At 43.9% G+C, this 14572-nt stretch overlaps 1 protein-coding gene across 6 annotated transcripts in view; it reads right to left on the reverse strand.

Annotated features, from left to right (window-relative positions):
- SNX24 (sorting nexin 24) overlaps window positions 1–13303 on the reverse strand; it is a 154153-nt gene extending 140850 nt beyond the window's left edge. Inside the window, exon 1 of one of the 6 annotated variants that reach the window (XM_072728724.1) lies at window positions 13132–13303. Coding sequence is in view for 1 of the 6 variants with exons in the window: in XM_072728719.1 (XP_072584820.1) it covers window positions 12586–12645 (60 nt within the window). In the remaining 5 variants the exon portion in view is untranslated. Of the gene's footprint in view, window positions 1–8408; window positions 8708–11763; window positions 11922–12585; window positions 12717–13131 lie in introns of those variants that run through there. The other 5 variants (XM_072728720.1, XM_072728722.1, XM_072728719.1 and 2 more) reach the window with 5 other exon arrangements.
- Window positions 13304–14572: the final 1269 nt, after the last annotated feature.

The following is a 14572-nucleotide window of genomic DNA, read 5'->3' on the forward strand; positions in this document are numbered from 1 at the left end:
AGCTTGCAGGGCTGGGACAAGGTTCTCTAAATGGCTGTATATAGTCTGCATCAGTGTCTAGTACATGATGCTGTGCCCCCATCACCAAAATTCACAGATCTAGGAATCAGGGGTGGAAATAGGAGTGACATCACTCACTATTACTGCTAGTGGCCCACTGGTACAATTTTTGCTTCCAGTCTCTGTGACTTTATGCTCTGTTGGCCTAGAGGTTTTAGTTCCAAAAGGTGAATGCTTCCACTAGGAGACAAAGCAAGAATTCCAATGAACTGGAAGTCAAGGCTGTCACATGGCCACTTTGAGTTCCTAGTCTCTGAATCCACACAGCAAGGAAGGCAATAAGCGTGCTGGTTGGGGTGACTGATCCTGACTAGCAAGAGTAAAGTAAACTGCTAAAGCATAGTGGGGGCAAGGAAGAACCTCTATACCACAGGAGACCCCCTGATGGTGTCTCTTAGTAGTAAGATGCCCTGTGATTAAAGTCACCAGAAAACTACAACCACCCAATTCAAAAAGGACAACTAATGGCTCAGACCCTTTAGGAATAAAGATTCGAGTCACCGTACCTGGCAAAGACCTACAACCAGCTGAGGTGCTTGCTGAAGGCAAAGGGAATACAGAGTGAGTAGGGAAAGAAGGTAGTTATACATACCAGCTGTGACCAGGTGATGAGTTACAGAAATGAGGACTGTAACTGTCCAAAGTATTCCCTCCTTATTTTGTCTTTAGTATGTTTATGTGCATACCGATTAACATATATATAGTAAGTGTTTTTTCTTTCCTCTCTTACCACTTTATCATTTAACATAAGAAGTACTGTCTTTATATTATAGAATTCAAGTATCGTTAGCTTTACATCATAGTATTCAAGTTGCGGGATATCAATGAAATGATCTTCCCTTTCTCAAACTGGCAAACTTCCATTCATCCTTCCAGAGCAAGCCTGAACCCACAACAATACCAGTACAATGCCTGGGAGAGGGGTAAATACATAATACATAATTTACATGAGTGAATGCATGCTCTACCCACCTTATGTAAGAGGAATATCCACTAGCAAGGTGGAGAGAAGGGTGAAGGTGAAGAAGGTAGAAGCTTATAGTTTCTAGAACAATTTCCACATTCCTAAATTAATCTAAATCCAAAGAACTGGGCAGCCTGGGTAGCTCAGCGGTTTAGCGCCGCCTTCAGCCCAGGGAGTGATCCTGGAGTCCTGGGATCGAGTCCCACATCAGGCTCCCTGTATGGAGCCTGCTTCTCCCTTCCTCTTGTCTCTGCCGCTCTCTTTATCTCTCTCTCTGTCTCTCATGAATAAAATCTTTAAAAAATAAATAAATAAATCCAAAGAACTAAGGAAGGTGGCTGGTACAACTCAACTCACATATTGGTTTTTCCTTCAAGTAAGAATTATAAGATGAAAACCTAAGTCACTTGCTTTTTCAATAAAAATCAACAAGAGAACAGCTTATTTCAGACACCCACCTATCCACTACCTACTCCATGACGACGACGACGATGAAGAAGAAGAAAAAGAAAGAAAGAAAGAAAGAAAGAAAGAAAGAAAGAAAGAAAGAAGAAAGAAAGAAAGAAGAAAGAAAAAAGAGCAAAGCAAAGCAACTACAAGGGTCACTAGCATTTTCAAAAATGTCCAAGCTAGTCATCAGAATTGAGCAAGCAAATTACAATGGATGTACAATGAGACACCACTGCTTACCTTATCAGATTGGCAGAAACCCAAAGGCCTGACAACACACTCAGTTGGCAAGCTTGCGAGGAAATAGACACTCTCATAAACTGCTATGGGAATGTAAAATAGCACAATCCCCGAGGAAGGAGATCTGAAAATATCTGGCAAAATAACATATGTATGCATGTACCTTTTGATCCAGTAACCCACTGCTAAGAATCTAAAGATACTCTGAGAAAAATGCAAAAAATATAGGCACAAGGCTAATGACTACAGACAACAATGGAGAACAATTAAGCTGTAGAAAAGGAGTAGGCATCCTGATATATGCCCCTTGGGGAGTGAACTACAGGATGTACTGTGAAGCCAAAAAAAAAAAAAAAAAAAAGCAGGTGGAAGAAAATGTTTTAGTATACCACTGTTTAATTTTAGACTACTGTTTAATCTAAGGGCACAAATGTACCTGTGTTTGTTTCCTTTTATTTAAATAATCTCTATACCCAACGTGGGGCTCAAACTCATAACCCCAAGATCAAGATTGCATGCTCCTCTGACTGAGCCAGCCAGGCACCCCTTGTTTCGATTTTTTTTAAATGGAAAGATAAATGGTCAAGTGGAGGGGAAGAAAACAGAATGAAGGGAATATAAAAAGAAGCCAGATGTCAGCAGATAAACCTAATACAGTATACACTTTACATAATATAAAACAAAATCATAATATAAAAAAAAATCCACAAAAATACAAAAGAAAATGAGGCTGCGTAGCTAGTTAGTGAAGAAAGAAGAATCCAAGTGATTTCAAAACATTTGATTGAAAAAAATAAAATAAAATAAAACATTTGATTGTATACTCTAAGTGCAATAGATTAAAAAACAAAAAAGCTTTTTTTAAAAAAAGTTTTAAACTGTTGTCAGTAATCATGCTGTTGATAGTAGTACTGGTATTATAATGGAGACACACTGAAGTGTTTAAAGTGAGATAAAGTTAACTGCTAATCATATGATATCCCATTAATCTCAGCATCTAAAGTACTGAGATTTTCAATGCGGAAGGAAAAAGACACAGTTGAAGATAAAAGACCAAGACAAAAATTCTTGAAGTTGTCTTCAAGATACCATGTATTTGATCTTAAGAGAAACATTCCTCCACTCTGACCACTGAAAAGATTTCAAAACTTCCACAAATACCTTGTGTCCAGATCATAGTCTCTAATTATCATTTCCCAGTAAATGCAACCAGTGATCTTTATAGAAAAACCTAATTCCAGATCTGGGGCGGGAAAGGTAAAAGATGGACTTCATCACGCTAAGCAGCAAGGAAGCTATCAAAGACCATTAAAGTTATGTCAAGGACATACACAGCACCCACCTTGAAAATGCCAAATAAGTAAACGGCCAAAGAGGGACATAAAGTATATGAGAATGATAAATGCAAGAGACCGAACTGCATCAAATATGTGAATATCTACAGATTCATAACAATACTGATTTTTTTTTTTTTAAAGACAAGGTCTGTGATAATCTTTAATTTGTGATCTTTGGAGAAAGCCAACTCATTGTTTTGAAAAGTAAATAATCAAGAAAGTATCAGGCACTTATCCTACTTTTCCCATAAAAACTACACCTCAGGGTAACTTTCCCATAAGTTTCCATAAAAACTACACCTCAGGAGGTGGCTCCTCTTTTAATTAATGAGGCAAAGTTGCTTTGTATAAATGTATTCAAGTCAATAAATGAAAAAAGATTGATAAAATTAAACTATTGATACTTAGCAACCACCAAGGAATGAATAGATCCAGGCAATATTCTTCAGTGGTTGCCAGCATCACAAATCAAATCGGAAAAAACTAAAGCCTCTATCTTGGTACAATGTAAGGAACTGGAAAAGGTGTTAATAATGACATGGGGATGCAATCAGCCAAACCCAGCATGGAAAACTCTGTGGGACAAATGTCACCATTTGTACAACAAAATCACTGTAAAAGAAAAACAAAAAAGAGATGTAGTAAAAGCACTTACAAATTTAGAAAGATAGAGGACACAATATTAAGCAATTACATTATATGGACTTAGTTTCAATCAAATTCAAACTACATTTTAAAAAAAGAACATGCTCGGGAAAATTTTTTAAAATGTAAAAATGAATTGATATTTATGATAATTGATAGTTGCTTTCTTATTGCTTATTTTGAAAGTGTCTGATAATGATATTATGATTATATTTTAAAGGAAGAATCTTTGTTTTTTAGACAGAGAAGCTGGAAATATTTACAGACAGGTCTGAGATTTGCTTCAAAATGATGTGCAAGGGAAGATGTGCAAGAAGCAGAGGAAAAGATTAGGAAACAAAGCTGGCTGTGAGTTCATCATTTTATTTTAAAGATTTTATTTATTTAGAAATAGAAACAGAGAGAGCATAAGCAGGGGGAGAGAGAAGGGGCACAGGGAGAAGGATAGAATCTCAAGCAGACTCTGCACTGGGGCTTGACCCCAGGACCATGGAATTGTGACCTGAGCAGAAATCCTGAGTCAGATGCTTAACCAACTGAGCCACCCAGGTACCCCATGAGCTCATCATTTTAAAAGCTGAGTAAAAGCATCAGTCTCTCCACTGCTTTATAGGTTGACTTTTTTCATAACAACACAGGTACTTTCAAAAGGGAGGGGAAGCATGAAAAAAAAAAAACAGGAAAGACATAAAGCAAAATAACTGTAAATTACATTAAAAATCTGAATCGGGGAGATCCTTGGGTGGTTCAGTGGTTTAGCGCCTGTCTTCAGCCCAGGGCATGATCCTGGAGTCCCAGGATCGAGTCCCACATTGGGCTCCCTGCATGGAGCCTGCTCCCCACTCTGCCTGTGTCTCTGCCTCTCTCTCTCTCTCTGTGTGTGTGTCTCATGAATAAATAATAAAATCTTAAAAAAAAATCTGAATCTGTACCTGGAAAACCAGCATAAGAATACAATCTATAAGCCTGATGGCCCCTGTGTTTTGGAGGGATGCTAGAGGAATGGTAGAGGATAGAGAAGGTGAGAAGCATGTATCTCTGCACCCTCTATTATATATCCTTCTCACTTATGTAAATATATTACCCTTTAGCATCTTTTTTTTTTTTAATTTTTTATTTATTTATGATAGTCACAGAGAGAGAGAGAGAGAGAGGCAGAGACACAGGCGGAGGGAGAAGCAGGCTCCATGCACCGGGAGCCCGACGCGGGATTCGATCCCGGGTCTCCAGGATCGCGCCCTGGGCCAAAGGCAGGCGCCAAACCGCTGCGCCACCCAGGGATCCCCCCTTTAGCATCTTGAAGGAACACACACACACATACACAGACACAATAAATAAGGCTAGAAAAACTAAACCTGAATTGAATGAATTTGTAATAAGAATACCAGTTGTCCTATGTGAACTTTCACTTCTAAAGTACTTCAAAGTATTTGCAAAGCATTTATTTTATATAGCATGACTACTCTCCTAGATTTATGTTTATATTATTGACATTAAAAAGTTTTTAAAAGGGCAGCCCGGGTGGCTCAGCGGTTTAGTGCCGCCTTTGGCCCAGGGTGTGGTCCTGGGGACCCAGAATGGAGTCCCATGTTGGGCTCTCTGCATGGAGCTTGCTTCTCCCTCTGCTTGTGTCTCTGCCTCTTTCTCTGTGTCTCTCATGAATAAATAAAATCTTAAAAAAAAAAAAAACTTAACTTCAAGGAAGTCCCTACATGAAATAATAAAAATAAATCACATAGCTAGACATATCATCCCTTGTACTTTTAAAAATGTCATTTAATCCTCAAACCACTCCAGGTGGTACTAGTATTCTCCTCTTTTACAGATGAGAGGGGAAAACATAGAGTGTTTGTCCAAAGTCAGACTTCAAGCTAAATGCTGCAGGCAAAATATGAATGCAGACAGCATGAATCTAGAGCCTGAGACTTTCCCCCTTAGGCTGTGTCATAAGCCTGTGGAAGAGTCTAATGGGCTTTTGCCAAGTGGCAAAAATCACACACAAAGCATCTCAAGTAGCCAAAATCTGACTTGGTCTATACAGGCTCATTTCTAACAACATGTCTGCCTCATTTTTGAGACATTGTGCTATAACTTGGAATACTTAGTTTCACATCGAATCAGACAAAACTAAATGCAACATGATATCCTGGTTTGGACATTAGTGGAATCCAAATAAAGTCTGGAGCTTAGTTAATAGTAATGTACCAATGCCAGTTTCCTTGTTTTGACATTACCATGGTAATATATGATGTTAACAACAGGGGAAACGGGTTTGCGGGTCGGGGGTAAATCGGAACTCACTAACTTTGTAAATTTTCTGCAAATCTGAAGTTATTTCACCATTAAAAGTTTTATTTTAAAAAAACATAAATTACAAAGTGAAAACTACAGAAAAAGATTAAAATGTATTTCTATCTCAATGAAAACAAACTTACTTGGGTCCCCAAATTTCTAAGCAGCATATTTGCAAAATTCAATCCTCTTGTACTTATTTTGGTTCTTCAGTGAAGGTAGCATTCTATTGGCTACTGTCCAAGAATATTTTCACACTTGGGTCACCTGGATGGTTCAATTGGTTAAGCCTAAGATTCTTGGTTTCTGCCCAGGTCATGATCTCATGGGTCCTTTAGAGATAAAGCCCCTGGTTGGGAGGGCTCCATGCTCAGCCACAGTTGGTTTGAGTTTCTCTCCTTCTGCCCCTCAACCCCAATGCACAGGGACACTGCCCTAAGGCTCAAGTTCTCTCTCCCTCTCTCAAATAAATAAATCAAAAAGAATTTCAAGAATATTTTCACACTTGCATTTCTTGTCCTTAAGGGTAAGGAACATACCCTACACATGCTTGATTTAATTATGTAACACATACTTAGTGTTTGCTTATGCTGTCAATTTACCATGAGTGAGGCACTGTGGCAGCTATGTCCTTGTCACACAAAGGCTTTCTTCATCACAAATGTTCATAATGGGTGATTTTAAGATATTGTGGCGGACATTGTGGTCTCACTGTCCTCACTGTCGTGCCTACAGGGTTTGGTGGCAGGAAGGGACTGACCTCACTCCCAGCTCCAGAAAAGCCTATTATTTTAACTCCATCTAGATAAATGTAGCCTTGGCAGGTGATTGGTTCAGGAGGCCCTGGCCTCAGCCAATCAGCACAGACATTCCCCCAGCAACAGGATTGGTTGAAAAACCAATTGGAGACAAAAAGACATGAAAGGAGATGGATTTGTTCAGAGCTTCTGGGGAAAAATAGTGCCCAGAAATGCTTGAAGAATTTACACTCTCTTCCTCTGCAAACTGTAGCACGCACGCACACACAATTTTTTTTTTTCAATCTTCAACTTGTTTTCACCAGGTGGAAGCTACTCTGAGGATGAAAGCACAGAGAGGGCCAATCTTGGGTAGTCAGGTGCCCTTCCTCAATCTCTCATTCTCACAAGTACAAAATGGCAGTAAAAATACTGCCTGCAAGTCACCTGGGTGGCTCGGTCTGTTAAGCCTCTGCTTTGGCTCAGGTCATGATCCCTTTGGAGATCAAGCCCCGCTGGGCTCCCAGCTCAGTGGGGAGTCTGCTTCTCCCTCTACCCCTCCCCACCTTGAGCTCTCTCTTGTTTTCTCTTTCTCTCTCTCTCATAAATAAAATCTTAAAAAAAAAATAATTCCTGCAGATCACTGTTAATGCCAAGGCAATGTCTACATTGTGGTTATGCTAAAAACAACAAAAACAAAGGAGAATTGGGATGATAGCAAGGTATGGCTAATTTTGTGATGTTAACTGACATTTTGGTTATATATTTTTTAAAGTCTTTACCTGTCAGATATGCAAAGTGAAAGAGTTACAGGTGAAATTATGTCCTGGATTTGTTTCAAAATATTCCAGGATTTTTTTTTAAAAATAGAAGAATAAGGGGTGATAAATGAAGTAATAATTTAAAATACTGAAGGTGAGTGATCGGTAAATGGTTCCTCATATTGTTCTATTTTTCTATTTTAATCCATAAAATACTAAAATAATGATCCCTGATATGTCTCAATATTATGATCATGTATATATGAAGCTGCCTTATGTAATGAAAAGCATGATACATCAAGTAAATCAAAAAATCCAGAATTCAAGAAAAAGATATATTTGTATAACCATAACACAGTCATAGACATACTGTTACAATGAACTTGAAAAATCATCTTATTCAATGCCTTGATTTTTACAACTATAAAAATGAAATCAATTACATTCAAACTTTGGTGTTGCACCTAGGTAGTAGTTCTACTTTTGTTATTTTTCTTTTTTTTTCCACTTTTGCTATTTTTCTACCAACAACATATCTGAAAATTGAAAATACTAGCCTATACTAGCACACCAGACCCGCTTACCCTCATGTTCAACGGACTGTTCTCCATCCTCATCTTACAAGACCACTCAGCCACAACCAGCACTTTCCTTCCTGTAGACCATCATCTACCATTCTCTCTTACCACTTCATACTCCTAGACTTCCTTCTCCCACTCCCTCAGGATGCAGTGCTGAGACTTCTTTGCTCATGCCAATTCTAGGATTTTACCTTCAGTCAACCATCTTTCCTCACTTCACGTTCTTTTCCTGGGAATAGCATTAACTGTTATGCTTTTTCATCCTTTGTGCTGAATGACCTCCTAGAGCAATACTTCCAGCCCAGACCTCTATCCTGAGCTCTAAAATCAAAAAGCCTCACCAATCATGAAAAACTCAACAGGTCTCCACAGGAAATTTCCTTCTTACTTCAGCTCTGATTTGGTCTATGGCATCCACATCCATGGGAGTCACACTCCTGACTCGCATCAGGCTCACATCCTCTCTCTCCTTTCTTGTCCTTCCGCTAGCATTCCTTAAATGTTTAAAAATACTCCAGGGTCAGGATGCCTGGATGGCTCAGCGATTAAGCGTCTGCCTTCAGCTCAGGGCATGATCCTGGAGTCCCAGGATGGAGTCCCACATCAGGCTCCCTGCGAGGAGCCTGCTTCTCCCTCTGCCGTCTCTGCCTCTCTCTCTGTGTCTCTCATGAATAAATAAAATCCTTTAAAAAAAAAATACTCAAGGGTCATCTAAATGCAAAGCTTATCATGTTACTTCCTTCCTCAAACCCTTCAGTGACTTCCCAATGTCTGGAGCAGAAGTCCACACTCCTGACTGGCTCTCAAGGCTAGTGAGCTGGTCTCTCTCCACTCTCTGTCAGATGGCCCTTGCATAATCTCTGCTGCTACTGGAAACTCCAGTCTGTACCATGACCCCCTCTAACCAGTGAGTTGCTTCATGCCTCATAATCACAGCTCTTCTGGTTTTCTTCTCCTTTTAGAAGACTCATTCATTCATTATTTATTCAGCACACATGTACTGAATTCTTTCTATGTGATGGGCCCTGTCCTGGAGTATAGGAGTAGAAACCGACACTGTCCTAGTCTCAAGGAATTTAGAGCCTAGCTGGGAAACAGACAGTAAATAAGCTATGGGGACAGGAGGCAGATAGAGAATAACCTTCCCATAAAGTAATATTTGAGTTCATGTGAATTTTGTTAGAAGACCCTCTCCTGCTTCTTTATAAACTTATTTAGAAGCCCCTTCCCAACTCATTTTTCCTTTTTTTTTTTTTTAATGAATCTGGGAATTTAAAATACCTTCCTCTTGAGATGACATTTCGCCCTTTACTTCCTCCTTCTAGAATTCGCAATGCCAGCAAAAACCTAACCAGATTTCAAAAGTCAGCATTCCTAAGCAATCCCCAACACCACCCCACACATTACCGTAAGGCAGTGCAGAAATGCCCTCTTCCTCCTCAAGACTCCAGATAACATCAGGGTTCCCTAGCCCTTCCCTACCTTGCCCCTCTTGGCTAAGAATCCCTAAGGATGGGAACAATATCCTTCTACCTTTCATTCCACACTGGACATCACGCAAACCCAGTCAATGTTTAAGTGTTCGAAAGGCAAAAGTTCACTCTTTAAAGGTAAATTACCTTCTACAGTGAGCATAACTTTGTATAAACTTTTTTTTAAAGATTTTATTTATTTATTCATGAGAGACACACACAGAGAGACACAGGCAGAGGGAGAAGCAGGCTCCATGTAGGGAGCCCGACGTGGGACTTGATCCCGGGTGTCCAGGATCACACCCGGGGCCGCAGGCGGTGCTAAACCACTGCGCCACCGGGGCTGCCCTGTATAAACTTCTTGACTAACAATTGAGCAAGATCTATGAAAACTTTAAAAGGCCCAGAAGTACCACTTCTAGTTAATGTTCTACAAAAATCCTAGTCGTAGGCATAAAAAAAGCATGCACAGTAATGTCTCATTTCAACATTTGACACGGTTGCTAAAAATTAGAAGCAAATGTCAGTGGCCATCAACAAGAGATCTGGGTAAAAAAATGATGGCATATTCCTCATGAGGGCGCTCCCTTTGCTAGTAGCTAGGAGGAGACAGATTTATCCATATCGGAACAGAAATATATTCATGTTGTAGGATGACAGTATAGTCAAATCTCACAATTTATTCTAAGAAAAAAAAAGGAAGGTTTTCATGGCATAGAGAAAGGGCTCTAAGAAAGCACCCTCATATTTTATGTCTTGAGGGCATGGGATTAGAAGGAAGGAAGAACCACACTTCTTTACCATAAGCCTCCAATCACTGAATTTGTTCAAATGCAAGATTTCTTAAATATTCTTCAATAAACATCATCACTAAAGTAAAAAGATGCTTTTTACTCTTAAATGTACATTATTTCACAAGTTTTTGGTTCAGGAACCCAAGATTATATATTTTTTTAATTCTCAGGTTTTTTAAAAAGATGAAATATTATTCACTACTAAATTCCCAGGACCTAGAACAGAGACACCAAGCAGACACTTATTTGCTAAAAGAATAAGTGCTGTGCAATTATAAAACAGCTGCTCAGAGGGAACGAAGGATCCAGAAGCTGCTCCGTTGACTCACACAGGAAAAAAAATCACTTGCAAAGGTATCTTAACAATAAGGTCACCAATTTAAATGAATTAGGTTTTTGTTTTTTGTTTTGTTTGTTTTTTTAAGTGAGCCTTTGGACTGCCTGGGTGGCATAGTGGTTTAGCGCCTGCCTTTGGCCCAGGGCGTGATCCTGGATCCTAGGATCAAGTCCCACATCAGGCTCCCTGTATGGAGTCGGCTTCTCTCTCTGCCTCTCACTCTCTCCCTGTGTCTCTCATGAATAAAAAAAAAAATCTTTAAAAAAAAAAAGACTTTAAAAAGCACACAAACTATCATCATATAAGCGATCTTCAAACTGCCAAGTTGGCCAAGAACAGGGCTCCTTCCAAATCAATTTAATTCACAATGTGGCACATGCCTGGTTGTAATACAAGTAATTAAAAGGTATTTGAAAACACTGTGGGAAAACACAGATCCTGTAAGAGAAGAAACACCAGTAATGATCTTTTTCAAAGTTCTTATTTGAGAAGGTAAGTAGCTTTTCGTTTGGATTACTGAGGCCACCTTCATCTGAACACTTCTAAAGACCAAACAAGCAGGCTATAATCTTCAGATCCTGAAGAATGCCCCAAAAGATGGCAGGCCTTTGAGGACTACTGATGCTGATTTGGGAGAGGTGTGTGGGGTTGTGAGAGACATACTTGAACTGAAGAAATAGAGCAAGGTTTCAAGGGTTTCAGGAAAAGGCTTTTCACAGTTTTTTTTTTAAAGGAAAATGCAGAATATTTAACCAAATATTAATTCATTGGGAAGACTTATTTATATAAATAATGGCCAAAGGGAGCTCAGCCCCCCGACCCCTGTACAGTTTCCTCCCCTAGGGAAGGTACTCAGTACTTCTTTTGGGACACCTGAACCCAGAGGTCTACTTAACCCTAAAAACCCACATACTCCCTGGGTTGTTTTTTTTTTCAATCACTTAATTCCACTTTCAATCCCTTAATTCCAAAAATTCTCTTGCGAGGGAGATTTAAGCCTCCGTATGAAAACACACAAGGTTCCAAATAGGCTGTCACCTATACCCAAGAATACTTAGGAGAGAGAAAGGGTAAAATACTCTCCCAGACTAACATAAATGGTGTTTGGCAAGTGAGCGCGTTCTCCGGGTCCTCTCAGACTGCCGCCCGCAATCTGCTCTTGGACAGCTGGAAATAGTCTTCCAAGGCATTTCTCCCTCCGGCAAAGACGGTGTAGACGAAGGCGTCGAAGTTCACTGGGGAATCAACCACCTACATACAGTTCAGCTGCTGAACTCTGGATCGAAGGTCCCAGGCCCTGGTGTTCACCCCCCGACCCAGTCTTTGGCTCGGGAGCCGGGGCCTGTGTCTCGGGTCTCGGGGATCAGCCTTAGGTCCCAACAGGTGCGCAGTTAAGCACCTGACTGCGCCCGGGTCAGGGCCCAGCGGAACGGGCGGGCGGGGGGGGGGGGGGACTTTGGAAGCCATCGGGAAGCCACACACGGGTGCCCTCGGGCTAATAAAGAGCTACAAAGGATCTTTAAAATCAGCCTGTTTATGCGTCTGAGTGAATCCCGCAGAACTTGGAAGGCGGCGGGGGCGGGCGCCGGTCCGGGCGGGGGCGGGGGCGGAGGCGGGGGCAAGGGCGAGCTCCGCGCCAGGCTCGGCTGCCCGCGCTGCTGCCCGGAGGCCGGGAGCGGGCGGGGGGGGGGGGGGGGGGGCGAACCGGGGCCCGCGCCCGCCGCCGCCGCCGCCGCCGCGCAGGGAGGGGCCCGTCGCCCTGGCAACGGCGCCGGGGAGCAGCCCGGCCGCGGGCCCCGGGGGGCGGGGGGGCAGCGAGGGACCCGCGCGGGCGGCGGCGGCGGCGGCCCGGGCCCTGCGCGCTCGGCGGCCGCCGTCCCGGCTCGGGGCCCTGTCCGGCCGCGGCCGCGCCTACCGTGTATCCCCGCTCCAGGTCGCTCTCCTCGTAGCGAAAGGACGGGATGTAGACCTCCATGGCCGCGCCGGCCGGCCGGCGGAGGGCGAGCGGGGGGCGGGCTCGCGGCCGCAGCCCCGCCCCCGGCCGAGCGCCCCGCCCCGCCCCGCCCCGCCCCGCCCCCTCCGTCCCCGCCCCCTCCGTCCCCGCCCCCTCCGTCCCCGCCGCCGCCGCCGCCGCCGCGCTCTCCCGGGCTCGCGGCGGGAGGGGCCCTGCGGCCGGGCCCGGGCCTCGGGGCGGCGGAGCCGAGCTGGGCCCGGAGGAGGCGGGGCCTCAAAACCTGCGAGTCTGCAGAAAAGGGGTGCGCGCCCCCGCGCCAGCGCCGCCCCCCGCCCCCCCCGGCGCTCCCGCCCTCCTCGCAGGCCGCGGACGCCGCCCGAGCCGAACCGAGCCGAGCCGAGCCGACCAGCTCCCGGCTCCCGGCTCCCGGCTCCCGGCTCCCGGCTCCCGGCTCCCGGCTCCCGGCTCCCGGGGCTGCCGCGGGCGCTCGCAGCGGAGCCCTCGGACCTTCACCGAGACCCTGGTTCCCGCGGAGTCCGGGGTCCGCGTCTGGCCTCAGCCCACAGCCGGGGCGGTTCCAGCGCCGCCCCGGACGTCGCGACCACGGAGGCCCACACTCGGGCTTCTCGTCGCAGTTTTAAAGTGCGGCCTCTGAGCAGCTGCTGCGGGCCGTGAGTGTAAGAGAAACAGACACACACACACACACACACACACACACACACACACACACACGAGAAAGGAAAAAAGGAAGATGAGGGCCAGGACCTGCCTGTCGGGCCAGGACCGAATAACCCGAGGTTACCTAAAAGATGAAGTGCTGCACTTGGGGAAGCTCGATGACCAGGTTACCTTTGTGAACCCCGAGTGTCACCCAAGGAGGGTGAGTGCATGGCGCAGAGAGAAACTTGGGAAGTCACTTGTGGGTGAAGGAAAAGTTGGCCTGGGCAGTGAGGCTTGGGGCCCGCAGGCGTCTGCCCCGGAGGCCGGGGGCACTGCAACTTGGTAAACTCTGAAATTCATGCTGAGTTCCTGAGAACAGAAGAATTGGGCCCTTTGCTTTAAGAACTTGCCTGATGTGGACTGCAAAGCCACCCACCCTCCAGGCCACACACTTGCAGCTCTGGCATGTGCCACTGAGAACTCCCCGCCTCAGCAGACAGCTGCGTCCCGTGACCAGACCACCCTTCCTCTTCACTTCTGGCCAGCACCATCCGCTGTTAGGAAACAGCTCTGTGGACACCTGCTGAGTTTACAGGCTGGCCCGTGGTTCCTTAAGCCTCTGGAGACTGTTAACAGTGTATTGTGGGATTTATTTACCTATCTGCCTCACCGAGTTGGTTTTAGGGCACGTACCATAATTTTTCTTTTTTTTATTTCCTGCTTGGCATAGTGCCTGGCACATTTTTCTTGAAAGCTTTATATACGCTTTTAAATATTTAATCTTTACAAAATCAGTAGAATGCAGCAGGTACTATAAAGCAGATACTGTTACATATCATGTCTCAGGACTAAGCTTTCTAATAACCCCACGAAGAAATGGTATGTGCAGTAGAACTTTAAAGGACTAAGAAGTAGTGTTTCTGTATTTCATTTTTAAAATGATAATGTGGAGGCTCTTGGCTGGCTCAATCAGTAGATCAAACAACTCTTGATCTCGGCCTCATGAATTTGAGCCTCACATTGGGTGTAGAGTTTATTAAGAAAAAAAAAATGTGTGAGTCTGAAAGTTTAAAATAAATAAAATAATTATGCCTGCTGATGGCAGAAAACCAAAATGATTTCCAGATGGGTTGAAACAGCTTGTTAAAGTCTCAGTGGGTAGGAGCACCCCGGCTGGCTCAGTCACTAGAGCATGTGACTCCTGTCCTCCCAGTTTGCGCCCCACTGTTGGGTGTGGAGATTACTTAAAAATAAATCTTGGGGGGATCCCTGGGTGGCTCAGCGGTTT

The sequence above is a fragment of the Vulpes vulpes genome, chromosome 12 (assembly GCF_048418805.1).
Source record: "Vulpes vulpes isolate BD-2025 chromosome 12, VulVul3, whole genome shotgun sequence".
Classification (NCBI taxonomy): domain Eukaryota; kingdom Metazoa; phylum Chordata; class Mammalia; order Carnivora; family Canidae; genus Vulpes; species Vulpes vulpes.